Source organism: Charadrius vociferus, unplaced genomic scaffold (genome assembly GCF_000708025.1).
Source record: "Charadrius vociferus isolate BGI_N301 unplaced genomic scaffold, ASM70802v2 scaffold919, whole genome shotgun sequence".
NCBI classification, from domain to species: domain Eukaryota; kingdom Metazoa; phylum Chordata; class Aves; order Charadriiformes; family Charadriidae; genus Charadrius; species Charadrius vociferus.
The window spans coordinates 113965-127823 of NW_009653257.1; the positions used below are offsets into that span (position 1 = coordinate 113965).

The window sequence follows — 13859 nt, forward strand, 5'->3', positions numbered from 1 at the left end:
TTTTTCACCCCCCCCCCCCCCCGGCGCTGCCTTCTGTGTGGCAATAGGAGATGGAAGTGACACCTTTTGACTTTTTTGGGTTCGGATCTCTCTGGTGTCTCTCAGGGATTGCACCGTGCTGGATTCCGAGCTCGTTGCAGTCAAGGACCAGCTGCTCTCTCCTCTTTGGGGAAGGGATGAGGTTGGGTGCGCCCCTCGGTGCCATCAGGAATACGCTCCCAACCTGTCTTCTCCCTTTAATTAGGAGACAGAGAGCTGAGCAGTGTCGAGAGGCAAACGTGAAGGAAGAAAAATAGGGTGAGAAGGACGCAGACCATCCATACCTTCGCTTGATTCGGCCCCCAGGGACGGGGCAAAGATGGTTGAACCACCCCCGGGCAGGTCCAAGGCGGATCTGGGGGTCAGGAGACCCGGCTTGTGTTCCGTGGGCTCTCCGCTCGGATCGGGACCGGCACAGCCCCCGCTAACCTCCGCCTTCCCAGTCCCAAGTTGGGCGTAAGATCTTTTATTTAATCGCTGAGGGCTCTTATGATAACATAGCGCGTGATGCTGTGCCGGTGGTACCCCACCGGTGGCACCGTGCGGAGCGTGGCTGCCGGGGTACCGCGGCCGAGCGCTGGCTACAAATACCTGGTTTGGCTTCGTTCTCTTACCCGCAGGCGCAAAGTTATTTCAGAAATTATTTCCGGGCCATCGACCCGCCCGTTCTTATGATAACTTCGGAGCACGGACAATAGAAAACGAGTGTTGTGTTTATCCTGTTCCCCCCACCCCGGTATGTACGTGGAGTGTTTATGGGGAGGATGCTTTGCTGGGGACGGCGGCCGCGCTGCGACGTGCGCGTCGGTGATGTGTTGCTCTCGATGGGCTTTTCGCCTCTCGGCGGTGGGATGTGTGCCGCGCTGGGGTTGACCGCTCTGCGGTGAGTTATGAGAAAAAGGGGAGCGGGGCCGGTCCCGTCGCCGCGAAGGAACGGGGAGAGGTGTCACCGGTGCCTTTCAAATGAGTCGCCGCGCAGGAGTTCACACCTCGGGGAGGGTGGAGAATCCCAGGCAAAGACCCACGCGGTGCGATGGAGGGTATCCCAGGCAGGGCGACCTCGGGGTCGTTTGCCTTTCGAATCTTTTGATCATCTTTGAACCCGGCTTTAGGGTCCAACGCCATAACAGGCAGGAACTTGTTCTTCTGCCAGCTTGGCCCGTTTACTGGTTCTCCTGCTGGCTTTGACAGCCACCGGGGAAGTGACCCAGAATGGCCTTGGCCTTCCCTTGTTGTTTTATTGTGCCCGAGCAACCAAAGCTCCGGCTCCCTCCTGCCACTCCTCTAATTTATTAGCGCTCTCTGAGAGTGGCGTAGGGGATGCGCCGTCGGCCCGATGGCACGAGAAGAAGATGTATGGGTGGGCAACGTTGTGGTGACCATCAGGGAGGACGGGGGAGGTTCTGAAAGCGAGCACAGACTCAAAGCGGGAGGATTCCCCGTGCGCCGGTGGCACTGAGTTGGATGCTCAGGTCCTATATGTGCCCGGGAATGTCTTTGGCTGTGTTCTCAAGTAAAACTTGGGCGTACAGCGCTGTGCGTTCACTGGGACGTCTATTCATGAACTTCAACCGGGCCAAGTGCAAGGTCCCGCACGTGGGTCACGGCAGTCCCAAGCACAGACACGGTCTGGGCGGAGAATGGCTGGAGAGCAGCCCTGAGGAGAACGACTTGGAGGTGTCGGTTGATGAGAAGCTCAACGTGGGCCGGCAACGTGTCCTGGCAGCCCAGAAAGCCACCGGCACCCCGGGCTGCATCCCCAGCAGCGTGGCCAGCAGGGCGAGGGGTTATTGTGCCCCTCTGCTGCGCTCTGCTCTGGGGAGACCCCCCTGCAGTGCTGCCTCCACTCGGGGGGTCCCACCAGCAGAAGGAGACGGAGCTGTTGGAGCGGGGCCAGAGGAGGCCCTGGAGATGCTGGGAGGGCTGGAGCCCCTCTGCTGGGAGGACAGGCTGGGAGAGTTGGGGGGGTTCAGCCTGGAGAAGAGAAGGCTCCGGGGAGACCTCAGAGCCCCTTCCAGTGCCCAAAGGGGCTACAGGAGAGGTGGTGGGGGACTCTGGATCAGGGAGGGGAGCCGTGGGACGAGGGGGAATGGTTTTAAACTGGAAGAGGGAAGACTGAGATGAGATATTAGGAATAAATTGTTGCCTGTGCGGGTGGTGAGCCGCTAGCGCAGGTTGCCCCGAGAAGCTGTGGCTACCCCATCCCTGGAGGTGTTCAAGGCCAGGTTGGACGGGGCTTGGAGCAACCTGGGCTGGTGGGAGGTGTCCCTGCCCAGGGCGGGGGGGTGGAACTGGATGGTCTTCAAGGTCCCTTCCAACCCAAACCAGTCTATGATTCCTGGCAGCTCCATGCAGGAGGCCCTCGCATGGTGGAGATCACATGCCACTGGCAGGACGGGAAACCGCGGGTCGGGGCTCGAATCTTTAGCAGGAGCACTTAGTTCTGGGGTCTCACCTCATCTGGTGACATCTAACCTGGCATCGCCCACGGTTCGGCCCTGCACCAGCGCTCGGCCTGGGCGGCCAAAATAAAATTTTGCTTCCTTCCCCCGCAGCTTGTGCCCGAAGATGGGGGAGGTGAGCGTGTGCGCGGGGACAAGGGGCGTGGGGTGACAGAGAATAACAATTGTCTTAATGGAAAGAGAGAGAGAGAAGAAAAAAGGGCTGTTGAGCTCTTTCTCTCCATCCCCGAAATAATAGACCTATTACTCTCCCCAAACCTCGGCCCCCCCCTCCCCTCCCCAGAGAAGAATTGGTCACTGCACAGCTGTGTGAGCGAGAAAAATATATTTATATATATAAGAGAATCTGCCCTTCTGAATTGGTTTGTGGGGATGGACAAAACCTCATTGTGCGCTTTATCTGCCCCGAAGAGAATGGTCCCACAGTCTTGGGCTGGCAGGGGCTCTGCGTTTGGTTAACTGTGGTCAGATAACTGTAACTTCATTTTGATTCTGTACTCTTATTTTTTTTTTTTTTTTTTTTGGAATTTGAGGCATTATTATTGATTGTGGGCACATCTGGGGAAGAAAACAAAACTGTCCCTTCCCCTTCCCCCAGCATTTTTTGGTGATTTATGGCTGGGTTTGGGGGTTGGTTGGGGTGGGATTTTTCTTTTGAGGGTGTGTTAGGGTTTTTGGGTTGGTTTTTTTTTTTTTCGAGTTTTGGGTTTGTTGTTTTTTTGTTGTTTGTTTTTTTTTTTTTTTTGAGTTTTGGGTGGCGCTGGGGCTTCGCCCTGTTGGAAAAAGCTATTTTTTTGGAGGGCAGGGAAGAGAACATGGGGTCTCGGGAGGTTCAGTCTCTCGGGGGAGCCCTGGGTACCGGAGCGAGTGGGAGGAGGAGGAGGAGGAGGAGGAGGAGGAGGAGCGGTGCCGGAGCACCGGAGGGCGGGGAGGAAGGGAGGGAGGGAGGGAGGAGCGCTCGGCGGCAGCCCAAGTTTGGGGCCAGCGCTCGGTGGTGAACGGCGGAGGCCGATGGGCAGCGAGCGACCGGGCTCGGGGCCGGGACCGGGCGCGGAGACTAACCCGGCCGGCCGGTGGATGGCCCAGACATGGAGGTGGTGGATGAGACGGAAGCTTTGCAGCGGTTTTTTGAAGGTAAGAAGGGGTGTCCCGCCATGTCCCAGCCCTCTCCCGTCACCGCTCGGGGTGGCCCCTGACCCCAACCAAAGGCTGGGCACGGCCACCGCCTCGTCCGCTCGTCCAGCGCCCCGGTGCCACCAGCGCCCGGGCAGGATCTGGGTGCCGGCATGCATCCCCCCTGGTGCCACCACGGCACGGGGCACGAGCTGGAGGTCCTGGCACACGCCGAGGGCTGGGGAGTGCGTCGCTTCCTACCTTAGATGCCTGCCACCACCCCAGCGAGGACCTCGGCGTGGCCCTCGCCGGTCCTCGGGGCAGGTGGTAGCTCTGGCATAGGGATCCTAGATGTCACCAGGGGGCCAAACTCCTGGCTTCGGGACCGGTGGCTTCTCTAGCTGTCCCCTGAGCCACGGTGGCTGGGCACGGTGGGTTGGAAGCAGGTTCACCGCTGGCAAAATCGCTCCTCTTTGGTCTAGAAGGTAGCTGCTCCTCCAGCAGTGGTGGCCATCAGCGTCTGGAGGCCAGTTCTCTCCATCCCGGACCCCTTCGGGCACCACGTGCCTGTGGACCAGAGTCTCCTTCCCACCAGGGCAGGTTTTACTGAACCCAATGGTGGAAAAGTGGTCGCAAAGAGAATTTGCCCCCTGTATCGCCCCACCTGGGCAGCTGGTACTGAATCCAATGGTGGAAAAGTGGTCGCAAAGAGAATTTGGCCCCTCTATCTATCTATCTTCCCACCAGGGCAGCTTTTACTGAACCCAATGGTGGAAAAGTGGTCGCAAAGAGAATTTGGCCCCTCTATCAAGCGAGGGTGAAAGGCGGTCGCTCGTGGCAGCTGAGGGGTTGGTAGGGCTGAACCGTGCGGTTGGGGAGGCGTTGGGACCCCCGTGCTCTTTGTTGTTCCTCCCTCGGCTCGGTGGCCCTTCTCCCCGCTGTGGCTTTGTTGGCACTTTTCGCTCTTCCTTGTTGACTGTACCGTTGCTTCTCTTTCTCGCCCGTTGCCTTTGTTTCTCTCTTTCGGGTGCTGCGCCCTACACCGCGTGCCCCTCGTCCTCCGCTGGGCCGTTTGCCAGGCGGAGGTTTCGGCTGTGCCCCCTCGGCGCGAGCCCCCGGCACCCACATGGTCATGGTGGGGGGGACCACCGCGCCCATCTTAGCGAGGCTCCGTCGCGTCAACGCGTCCCGCAGCCGGTGGCAGAGCTGGGATCTACTGGAGTGGATCGCGGTCCGTGGTTGTGTGCGCCGGTCGGCTCTGGAGCTCGGATCCCCTCCGGTGTCCTTGGGGGCCATGGTGGGATCGGGCAGCGTTCTGCCTTGTTCCGCGGAGCCGCTCGCTCGGCGTCGCTTGGGGTGGGAGGACCGTGTTCCTCCTGTTTCTTTGGCGGGTGGAAGGGCTTAACCTGCGGAGGGAAGCGAAGATGGAGATGTTCTCCAGAGCGAACTTCTCGCTGCTCACTTCTCGCTTTCCTCTCTTCTGGCATCCGCGTGGCGCCTCAGTCATACATCTCCTCTTCTTCAAAGGGGAAAACATCCCCTGTTTGTTCCAGCCTTGGTTCTGGATTCCCGGGAGCGACAGGATTAGCGAGGACTGGAAGCTTCGCCACGCGGGCTCTTATCGTGTGCTCCCAGCCCGTGTTCTCCTCAGCCTTCAGGGGGCCTCTTTTGTTTTCAGGGTTTCGCTTGGACCCATCTCCTAAATCCTGCCCACCCACCTCCTGTCCTCACCCACCGCCCCGGCGTCCTGCGCAGCCCGCGCTCAGCGCCGCCACGTTCCTCACAGGCCTCAGACTCCAACGGTTCTCGCTCTTCCTTTCCTTTGCAGAAGTGGAATTTCACTCTCCTCCCCCCCGCCCCCCCCCCCCCACCGAGGGTCTTTTTATAGGGTGGGTGTTTCTTTTTCCGTCCCTCTTGTCCTTTCTTTCTGGGTGCTGTGGGTGATCCCGCTGGAGCAGGGGGTTGGAAAAGATGACCTCAAGAGGTCCTTGCCAACCTCCACCGTTCTGGGATGCTTTCGCTCTTTTCCCTTCTTTTCTTTTCCCTTCCCTTCTTTTCCCTTCCCTTCTTTTCCCTTCCCTTCTTTTCCCTTCCCTTCTTTTCCCTTCCCTTCTTTTCCCTTCCCTTCTTTTCCCTTCCCTTCTTTTCCCTTCCCTTCTTTTCCCTTCCCTTCTTTTCCCTTCCCTCCTTTTCCCTCTCCCTCCTTTTCCCTCTCCCTCCTTTTCCCTCTCCCTCCTTTTCCCTCTCCCTCCTTTTCCCTCTCCCTCCTTTTCCCTCTCCCTCCTTTTCCCTCTCCCTCCTTTTCCCTCTCCCTCCTTTTCCCTCTCCCTCCTTTTCCCTCTCCCTCCTTTTCCCTCTCCCTCCTTTTCCCTCTCCCTCCTTTTCCCTCTCCCTCCTTTTCCCTCTCCCTCCTTTTCCCTCTCCCTCCTTTTCCCTCTCCCTCCTTTTCCCTCTCCCTCCTTTTCCCTCTCCCTCCTTTTCCCTCTCCCTCCTTTTCCCTCTCCCTCCTTTTCCCTCTCCCTCCTTTTCCCTCTCCCTCCTTTTCCCTCTCCCTCCTTTTCCCTCTCCCTCCTTTTCCCTCTCCCTCCTTTTCCCTCTCCCTCCTTTTCCCTCTCCCTCCTTTTCCCTCTCCCTCCTTTTCCCTCTCCCTCCTTTTCCCTCTCCCTCCTTTTCCCTCTCCCTCCTTTTCCCTCTCCCTCCTTCCTCTTCCCCTTTCCCTCTCCCTTTCTCTTTTTCTTTGTGTCCCTTTCTTCTTTCTTTCCTTCCACCTCTCTCTCTCCCCCTTTCCCTCCTTCAAACTAAAAGCATCTCGTCCCTGTAAAAACCGAGCACGCGGCAGACGGGGGCTGAAGGATCATTTCTCACCCTCTGCTATTTCCTTACTCCTACCGCTTCCTTTTTCAAACTTCTCCCATCTTAATCTTTTATTTTTTTTTATTTATTTTTTTTTTTTCCGGAGCCCAACAGGGCCGTTTATTTCATTGGGGCGGCCGGATCCCTTCGGCGGTGTTAACAACTCTCTCTTTTTAAGAACTTTAATAAACAAGATGGTGTTTGAAGGCGAGAGTTTTCCTCCGGAGGATCGCTGCTCGGTTCCCTTTATGCGGCGAGCGAAGGGAAAGGGCTCTCCCCTCTCGCGCGCGGGTAAATCGTGGTGCGCTGGAGGAGGACGCGGCCAAACTGCGCCTCTCTTATTTGGAAGTGAAGGTCAGCGCCTTAAATTGTTAACTTTGCAAGTGCGGAGTCGGATTTGCCCCGGAATCTCGCTGTCCCGAAGAATTAACAGTTTCTGGATGTGTAATTGTAGCAGTGCACAATAGATCTGTTCGAGTTTATTAACTTACAGGAATAAATCCATTAGTACAAGTGATTCCTCATCACTTCTTTAAAAGGTGTCTGCTGATTCCCTTCCCGGGGGAACGCGTGTTCGTATCTTTCTCTTATAGTGAAATATTTTTTTCCTTCTCCCAGGTCATCTCCTCTCCAAGCGGCGATTTCACGCTAAACAAATTTCTTCCCGTACACCGAAAAACCCCGCAATAATTTGGGAATCCCTTTTCCTTTCCGTGGCTCCCACGCGCGCGGGATCTGAGCCTGCCGTGAGCGACCCCGCCGTATCTCGGAGGACACCTTTCGGTATTTCCGAGTGTCAGACCGAGGATTAACTTCTCTCTCTTCCCGCCGACTTTTGGGGAGCGGGGGCTGCGCTGGCTGAGGGGTGGAAGAGAGTTGGTGGCTGTTCTTCTCCCAAATCCCGGTGCTTGGCCAACTCCAGGCAGAGCGCGGTGGGTCCCGTCTGCAGACCAAGGCTGGGTTTGGGTGGGGGTGAGCGCCTCCAAGGGCTGAGGTCCGGTTGTCCACCTCTGGTTTCCTCTGAGATCAAGAGATGGACCCTTATTTTCGTGGAGAGGGCTCTCAGGATTTGCTTGGGTGGGATATATCCTTATTTCCCCGGACCACGGTTGTCTGCTCTGTGAGAGTGGGGTCGGAGACGGAGGAGGATGGAGAAGCAGAAGAACGACACGACGAGTTTAGGGCTTTGTTCTGATGTTTGGGGAGGGACTGGGGGAAAAGCTGATGGAGCCTCTGAGAGGAGAGATAGATCAGGCATAAGTTTGCACCCTGCTGGGGAGTGGGATGAAGATGCTATGAGCATCTTTAGAACAATGACGAGGGAGGTCATCCTCCCCCTCTGCTCTGCCCCGGTGAGGCCACATCTGGAGCGCTGTGTCCAGTTCGGGGCTCCCCGGGTCAAGAAGGACAGGGAACTGCTGGAGAGGGTCCAGCAAAGGGCTACGGAGATGCTGAGGGGACTGGAGCATCTCTCTGCTGAGGAAAGGCTGAGGGACGTGGGGCTGTTCAGTCTGGAGGAGAGAAGACTGAGGGGGATCTTATCGATACTTAAAATCCTTAATGGGAGGGTGCTATGGGGATGGGAACAGTCTGTTCCAGTGGTGCCCAGTGACAGGACAAGAGGGAACGGGCACAAACTTGACCATAGGGGGTTCCATCTTCACATGAGGAGGAACTTCTTGACTTTGAGGGTGGCAGAGCAGTGGCAGAGGCTGCCCAGAGAGGTGGGGGAGTCTCCCCCTCTGGAGCCATCCCAAACCCGCCTGGACGCCGTCTTGTGCCACTGCTGGAGGTGCCCCTGCTCTGGCGGGGGGTGGACTGGGGGAGCTCCAGAGGGCTCTTCCCACCCCGAGCGTGAGGCTGGCTGGCAGCGCGGTCTCCGCACCTCCTCGAGGTGGTCCCCGTCCCGCGTCAGGATGATGGTCTCTGGCCTGGTTTGTGTTAGCAGAACTGGTGAACGCCTTTTGGTGGTGGCCGGGAACCATCCCGCCCAGCGGAGCTCGGGCAGGCGGCTGGGACGAGTTGGAAGCAGAGAGAGCGTGGGATGCTGCGGGTTCTGGCGGCGGAGGTAAAGGAGCTCAGTTTGGGCTTTCCATAGTACGGGGAGTGTTTACCCACAGCGTTTGTATTTCGTATCAAAGGAAAAGTAGGGAGTTGCGAGCGTCTGACCCTTGGCTGGCATCCTGCTAGAAACCTTACCTTCCTCCCTGCCTGCCGCCGGCGTAAGGGAAACAGTTACGACAGCGCTCAGCTATTCGGGATCCCTCTCTCTCTCTCTCTTTTTCTCTCGGGGCTAATTTATGAGATAAGAGGTCGTTAAAGAATGTATATGGGGAAGGATGTGCAGAGCAGGGCTTGGGGAGGGGGGCAGGGTTTGGCGGGCGGCTGGGTGGGGATAGGGCGAGAAGCGGAGGGAGAATAACCCACGCTAAAAAATTTGGAGGGGTTTTTTTTTGGGGGGGTGGAACCGTAGGTGGGAAAGACGGTTAAGGAGAAAGGGCCAGATTTCAGCGCGGGGCGCGCGCGCGTCCCGTGAAACGAAGCGGTCCTTTACAGTTTGTCACCGAGAACAAGCGGCCGGAGCGGTCGGGAGGGTGTGTTTGTCGGGCGGCCGTCTGTCCGTCCGTCCGTGCTGCTGGAGGGGGTCTCCCGAGCCTCCGAGCTGGGGGGGAGCAAGCGAGCCCCGGGCGTTTTATCAGCACGGCAGCGAGCGCGTTTGTATGAGGGAACGGTTTTGCCCATCGTGTTACGTGCGTGTTAGCGGTTGCGGTTACCTTCTCAGGGATTTTTATTGCGTCTCGTGGGGCACTTTATGGACGGCAGGAGGAAACGCCGCCTGGCCGCCCTACAGGAAGGGCTCTGGGCCGTTGCCCCGTATTCCTGGGATGAAGAAATGTAAAATGCTGGGGCCGAGGCAGAGAGCTGAGCCCAGGACTCCCTGGTTTTGCGCCTCGTCCAGCGCGCCATGTCCTAAGGGTTGGCTCTCTGTGCGCTGTGCATTTGGCGGTGGATGGGAAGGAGCGGAGAAGGACTTCAACGATAAAACTTCAACTGTGAAACAGCGAAGCCACGCGCTTCGGGGAAGAGGAACGATGGTTCCTCTTCAGAGCTGGCCAGCACCTCGCGGTGGGGTGACGCGTCCCGGTGCTGGCAGTACTGGTGACCCCACCTGCGAGTTCCAGCTCACCGGGGCTTCTCCCACCCACAGGGACAGTTTCAGTTTCTACAGGTTGGAGGACTGCGGGGAAAAAAAAGAGTCGCAGAGAAACTGCTTTGGAGTCTTCTCGGCTGCTTAGGGGTGCAGAGGGGAGAGCGGTGGTATCTTGAGGCTGAAAACACCGGGAGCAGACGGGGCAGGAGGACAGTAGACCTGGAGCCTCTGGAGTAGAGGCTGTGGTGTCTGTGGTGGTGCTGGCCGGCAGGCAGAAGCCACCCACGCAAACCAGGACAAAAATGTATGGGTTTTAGGCACCTGGGCTTGACATAGCAGTGCGACTACGGCAGATCAGAGCATCTAGTTCCTTCGAATTGTATGAAAGAACGGCGTTTTTGGGGGGAGCTGTGCTTCGCCCTCTGCCTGTCCAGAGGCTGGCTGGCCTTTGCGTCCCCCAGATCCACCTCCCAGCTCCGACGCTGGTGCTGGAGAGATGCTTTCCTGCATCTCCTGCGTGGAGCTGTGTGGATGCGACAGGAGGAAAAGCAGAGGGAAAGCAGCCGGGAGAGGCTGTGGAGCATCTCCGGGGGCTCCTCCGCGAAGAGCCCGACGCGATCGGGGCTGAGCGTCGCCGCGGGTGCTTGGTGCCTCCACCGGGCTGCCGGGAGGAGCCGGGTTGGGGAACCGCGGTGGCTTTGCAGTGTGACAGTCTCTGCGGGGCCTGGCTGGCGCCGCGGGGAAGGTAAGAGGCTTTGCGCGGAGCGCTTTGCCGGTCGGAGTTAGCCCGTGACAGAATGGTCCCGGGGAACCTGGTACAGCACAAACACATGACCATCCCTCCTGGTAATCCCCTCGCAGACCCAAATCCCAGCGCGTAGCAGCAGCCTCCCAACCTCCTCCCTGGCCCTCCCACTCTTCCCTGAGGGAATAGAAAAACCAGCAGGCAGCAGCCCCCGGGGAACCTCGGCGAGCTGAGCTAGGCAGCATGAGGAGAGAGGGAGAGAGCAGGGACGCGGCGGGGGCTTGACGGCTGCTCTCGCCATGCTCAGGATGCGCTGGATCCGAGCAGGTAACAGCACAGATTCCCCCGACCCTCCCACGGCTCAGCTCGCTTTCCCCTCTGCCTCTCCAGCTCTCTTTCCCAATGTGATTATTTTCCGGTCCTCCGCTCTCTGCCCTCTATTTCAAGCCTCTCCTGCCCACCCGACTTGGTGGCCGCCTCTGCTCAGCCGGTGCCCTCAACAGGAGGAGGTACCATGAGGATGCTGGTGAGCCCAGCGCCATCCCAGGGCCTCAGCAGAGGAGAGAAGAGAGAAAAATCACAGAATGGTTTAGGTTGGAAGGGACCTTGAAGAACATCCAGTTCCATCCCCTGCCCTGGGCAGGGACACCTCCCACCAGCCCAGGTCGCTCCAAGCCCCGTCCAACCTGGCCTTGAACACCTCCAGGGATGGGGCAGCCACAGCTTCTCGGGGCAACCTGCCCCAGGGGATCACCACCCTCACAGACAACAATTTCTTCCTAATATCTCATCTAAATCTCCCCTCTTCCAGTTCAAAACGGTTTCCCCTCATCCCGTGGCTCCCCTCCCTGATCCAGAGGCCCCCCCCAGCTCTCCTGGAGCCCCTTTAGGCACTGGAAGGGGCTCTGAGGTCTCCCCTTTTTGGCCTTCTCTTCTCCAGGCTGAACCCCCCCAACTCTCCCAGCCTGTCCTCCCAGCAGAGGGGCTCCAGCCCTCCCAGCATCTCCGGGGCCTCCTCTGGCCCCGCTCCAACAGCTCCGTCTCCTTCTGCTGGTGGGACCCCCCGAGCTGGAGGCAGCACTGCAGGGGGGTCTCCCCAGAGCAGAGCGCAGCAGAGGGGCAGAACCCCCTTCCCTCGAGCTCCTCACCAGCAGCCTGCCGCGCTTGGCTGAGGCCCGGGGGCCATTCCTGGGCACAGGGCCGGAGGGGGGGAAACTGCCACCTCCATCCCAGCAGGACCAGCAGCAGGAGGTTCCCAGAGTCATCAACCAAAGCTCTTGTCCTCATCCGCTCCAACCAGCGTTGCCGCTTCCAGCGTCGTCTTGTGACTGTGCCGGTGTTTCCCTGGGGTCTGCCCTCTCTCCCCAGTTTCCCTAAAACTCCTTTTTCTCGGCTGGGAAAAGGACAGGGGAAACATCTGGATGGAGTAAGGCCAACGAGCTGTTGGTGGGAGGGTGGATCCCTTCAGACGTTCGATAAGAGCTGGGTTGTGATTCAGAAAGAGCGAGGTGAGCACACACCCGCGGAGGCTCCGTCGGGCGCGGGGGAGAGGTACTTTGCCCGTGTTCCGGTTAATGTCCCTTCCGTGGGTTGGTGTCCCGGGAGCGCTGCCTGGACACGACCCAAGGAGGGGCTTTGGGAGGAGGCGACAGGGAAGAGGTGGCCGTCGGGGCGGGTTAGGAGGTTGTCCTGCTGGAGGTGTGACCAGGCCGATGGAAACGGGCACCTCGGTGACTCAGAGATCGGGCTGACCCTCCTGCTCCCCGTGCCGGGGTTGCGCAAGGGTTGCTTCTTTGCGAGGATACGGGGAAGAGATGCCGGGCGAGAAGGAGCTTTGTTGGGACGTTGGGTAGGTGGGTTTTCCCCCTGGCTCCCGCACCTTTTTCTGCTGGAGCAAAGCAGGAGTGGGCTTCTGGGGCCAGAGTCATCCCAGCTGCCACGTCCCTGGCTGCAATAAACCCGGAGTGAAATGGCTCCTGGGCATGGTCAGCCTGGAGAGAGCTGGACATTGCCCGGAGAAGTCCCACCCCACCCCAGTGGCGCGTCAGGAAGTTGGTTTCTGTAGTTTGGTGGTCTTCTTTGTGCTTTCACTCCATTTTCTGCCCCGCTGTCGTTCTCTGCCCGTGGTCACTTAGGGAGAAATAAACCCAGAAGAGGCTTTTCAAAGAAGGAAGAGCGATGGGGCCCTGCCGTGCTTGCCCTCTTCTCCCTGGGGACCCTATGGATTCCTCCCGGTGGGACGAGACCCGCGGGTTCTTGAGCTGAGGGCTGCGCTGGGAGGGTGCCAGGTGGTGGGTGAGGAACCCCTGGCCGGTGGCAACCTTATGGGTCTCAACCCTTCTTCTGTGCTACCCAGAGAGGGTCCTAGGCCATGGGGTGGCATCGCTCCCCACCGTCCCTGCCCCGGGGATTCCCCTGCCCCGGGGACAGCGTTGCTCCGGTGGAGCTTGCTGGGTAACCCCATTGCCTCTTTCCAGTCCTGTTGTTGATTGGACTTGGACTTTGCACTGGTTGATAAGAACCCCGCTCAGCAAAATGTGTCTGAGGAATGATTAACTAGCGTGCGCGTTGCCAGAGGACGGGGGAGCAGCTGGGACCGGAGACGCAAACAGGAACGGGCTTGTGGCTTTTGGGCCCGTGGCGGTGGTTGCCAGATGCCCCTCCCGTGGCAGCAGCTCGTGGGGTGGCATCCTTCAGGAGAGAGAACCCGCACCGTGGATGGTCTCCTTGGTGCTCTCCAGGCAGAGAGCGGCGCTAGGGATGGACGGAGAGGAGAGGGACGCTGGCAGAGCAGGGGAGGCGCAGGGTCCGAGGGAGGAGGAGGAGGATGCTGCGTAGGGAAAAGAGGCGTTCTTAGAAGTAGAGGGTGCGATGCGTTGGACACCCCCCTTGGCTCTCCGGTGGTTCCCACTGATGGTTTCATGGATACGAACAGCATGAGAATATGAACAACACCAGAAGCTCACCGTGAGCCGGCGATGTGCGCTCCCAGCCCGTTAAGCCACCGGCACCCCGGGCTGCATCCCCAGCAGCGTGGCCAGCAGGGCGAGGGGGGATTGTGCCCCTCTGCTGCGCTCTGCTCTGGGGAGACCCCCCTGCAGTGCTGCCTCCAGCTCGGGGGGTCCCACCAGCAGAAGGAATGGACCTGGTGGAGCGGGGCCAGAGGAGGAGTCTAGAGACGAGCCCGGAGATGCTGGGAGGGCTGGAGCCCCTCTGCTGGGAGGACAGGCTGGGAGAGTTGGGGGGGTTCAGCCTGGAGAAGAGAAGGCGAAAAAGGGGAGACCTCAGAGCCCCTTCCAGTCCCTACAGGGGCTCCAGGAGAGCTGGGGAGGGACTTCTTACAAGGGCATGTGGTGATAGGACGAGAGGGAATGGCTTCAAACTGGAAGAGGGGAGATTTAGCTGAGATCTTAGGAAGAAATTGTTGCCTGTGAGGGTGGTGATCCCCTGGAGCAGGTTGCCCCGAGAAGCTGTGGCTGCCCCATCCCTGGAGGTG

General features: G+C 59.1%; 1 protein-coding gene across 1 annotated transcript in view; it reads left to right on the forward strand.

The window, feature by feature from the left end:
• The first annotated feature begins 1599 nt into the window (after window positions 1–1599).
• Window positions 1600–13859, forward strand: part of MYRF (myelin regulatory factor) — an 80072-nt gene continuing 67812 nt past the window's right edge. Inside the window, 1 exon segment of the mRNA XM_009893154.1 lies at window positions 1600–1753. Within this exon segment, the coding sequence (XP_009891456.1) occupies window positions 1600–1753 (154 nt within the window).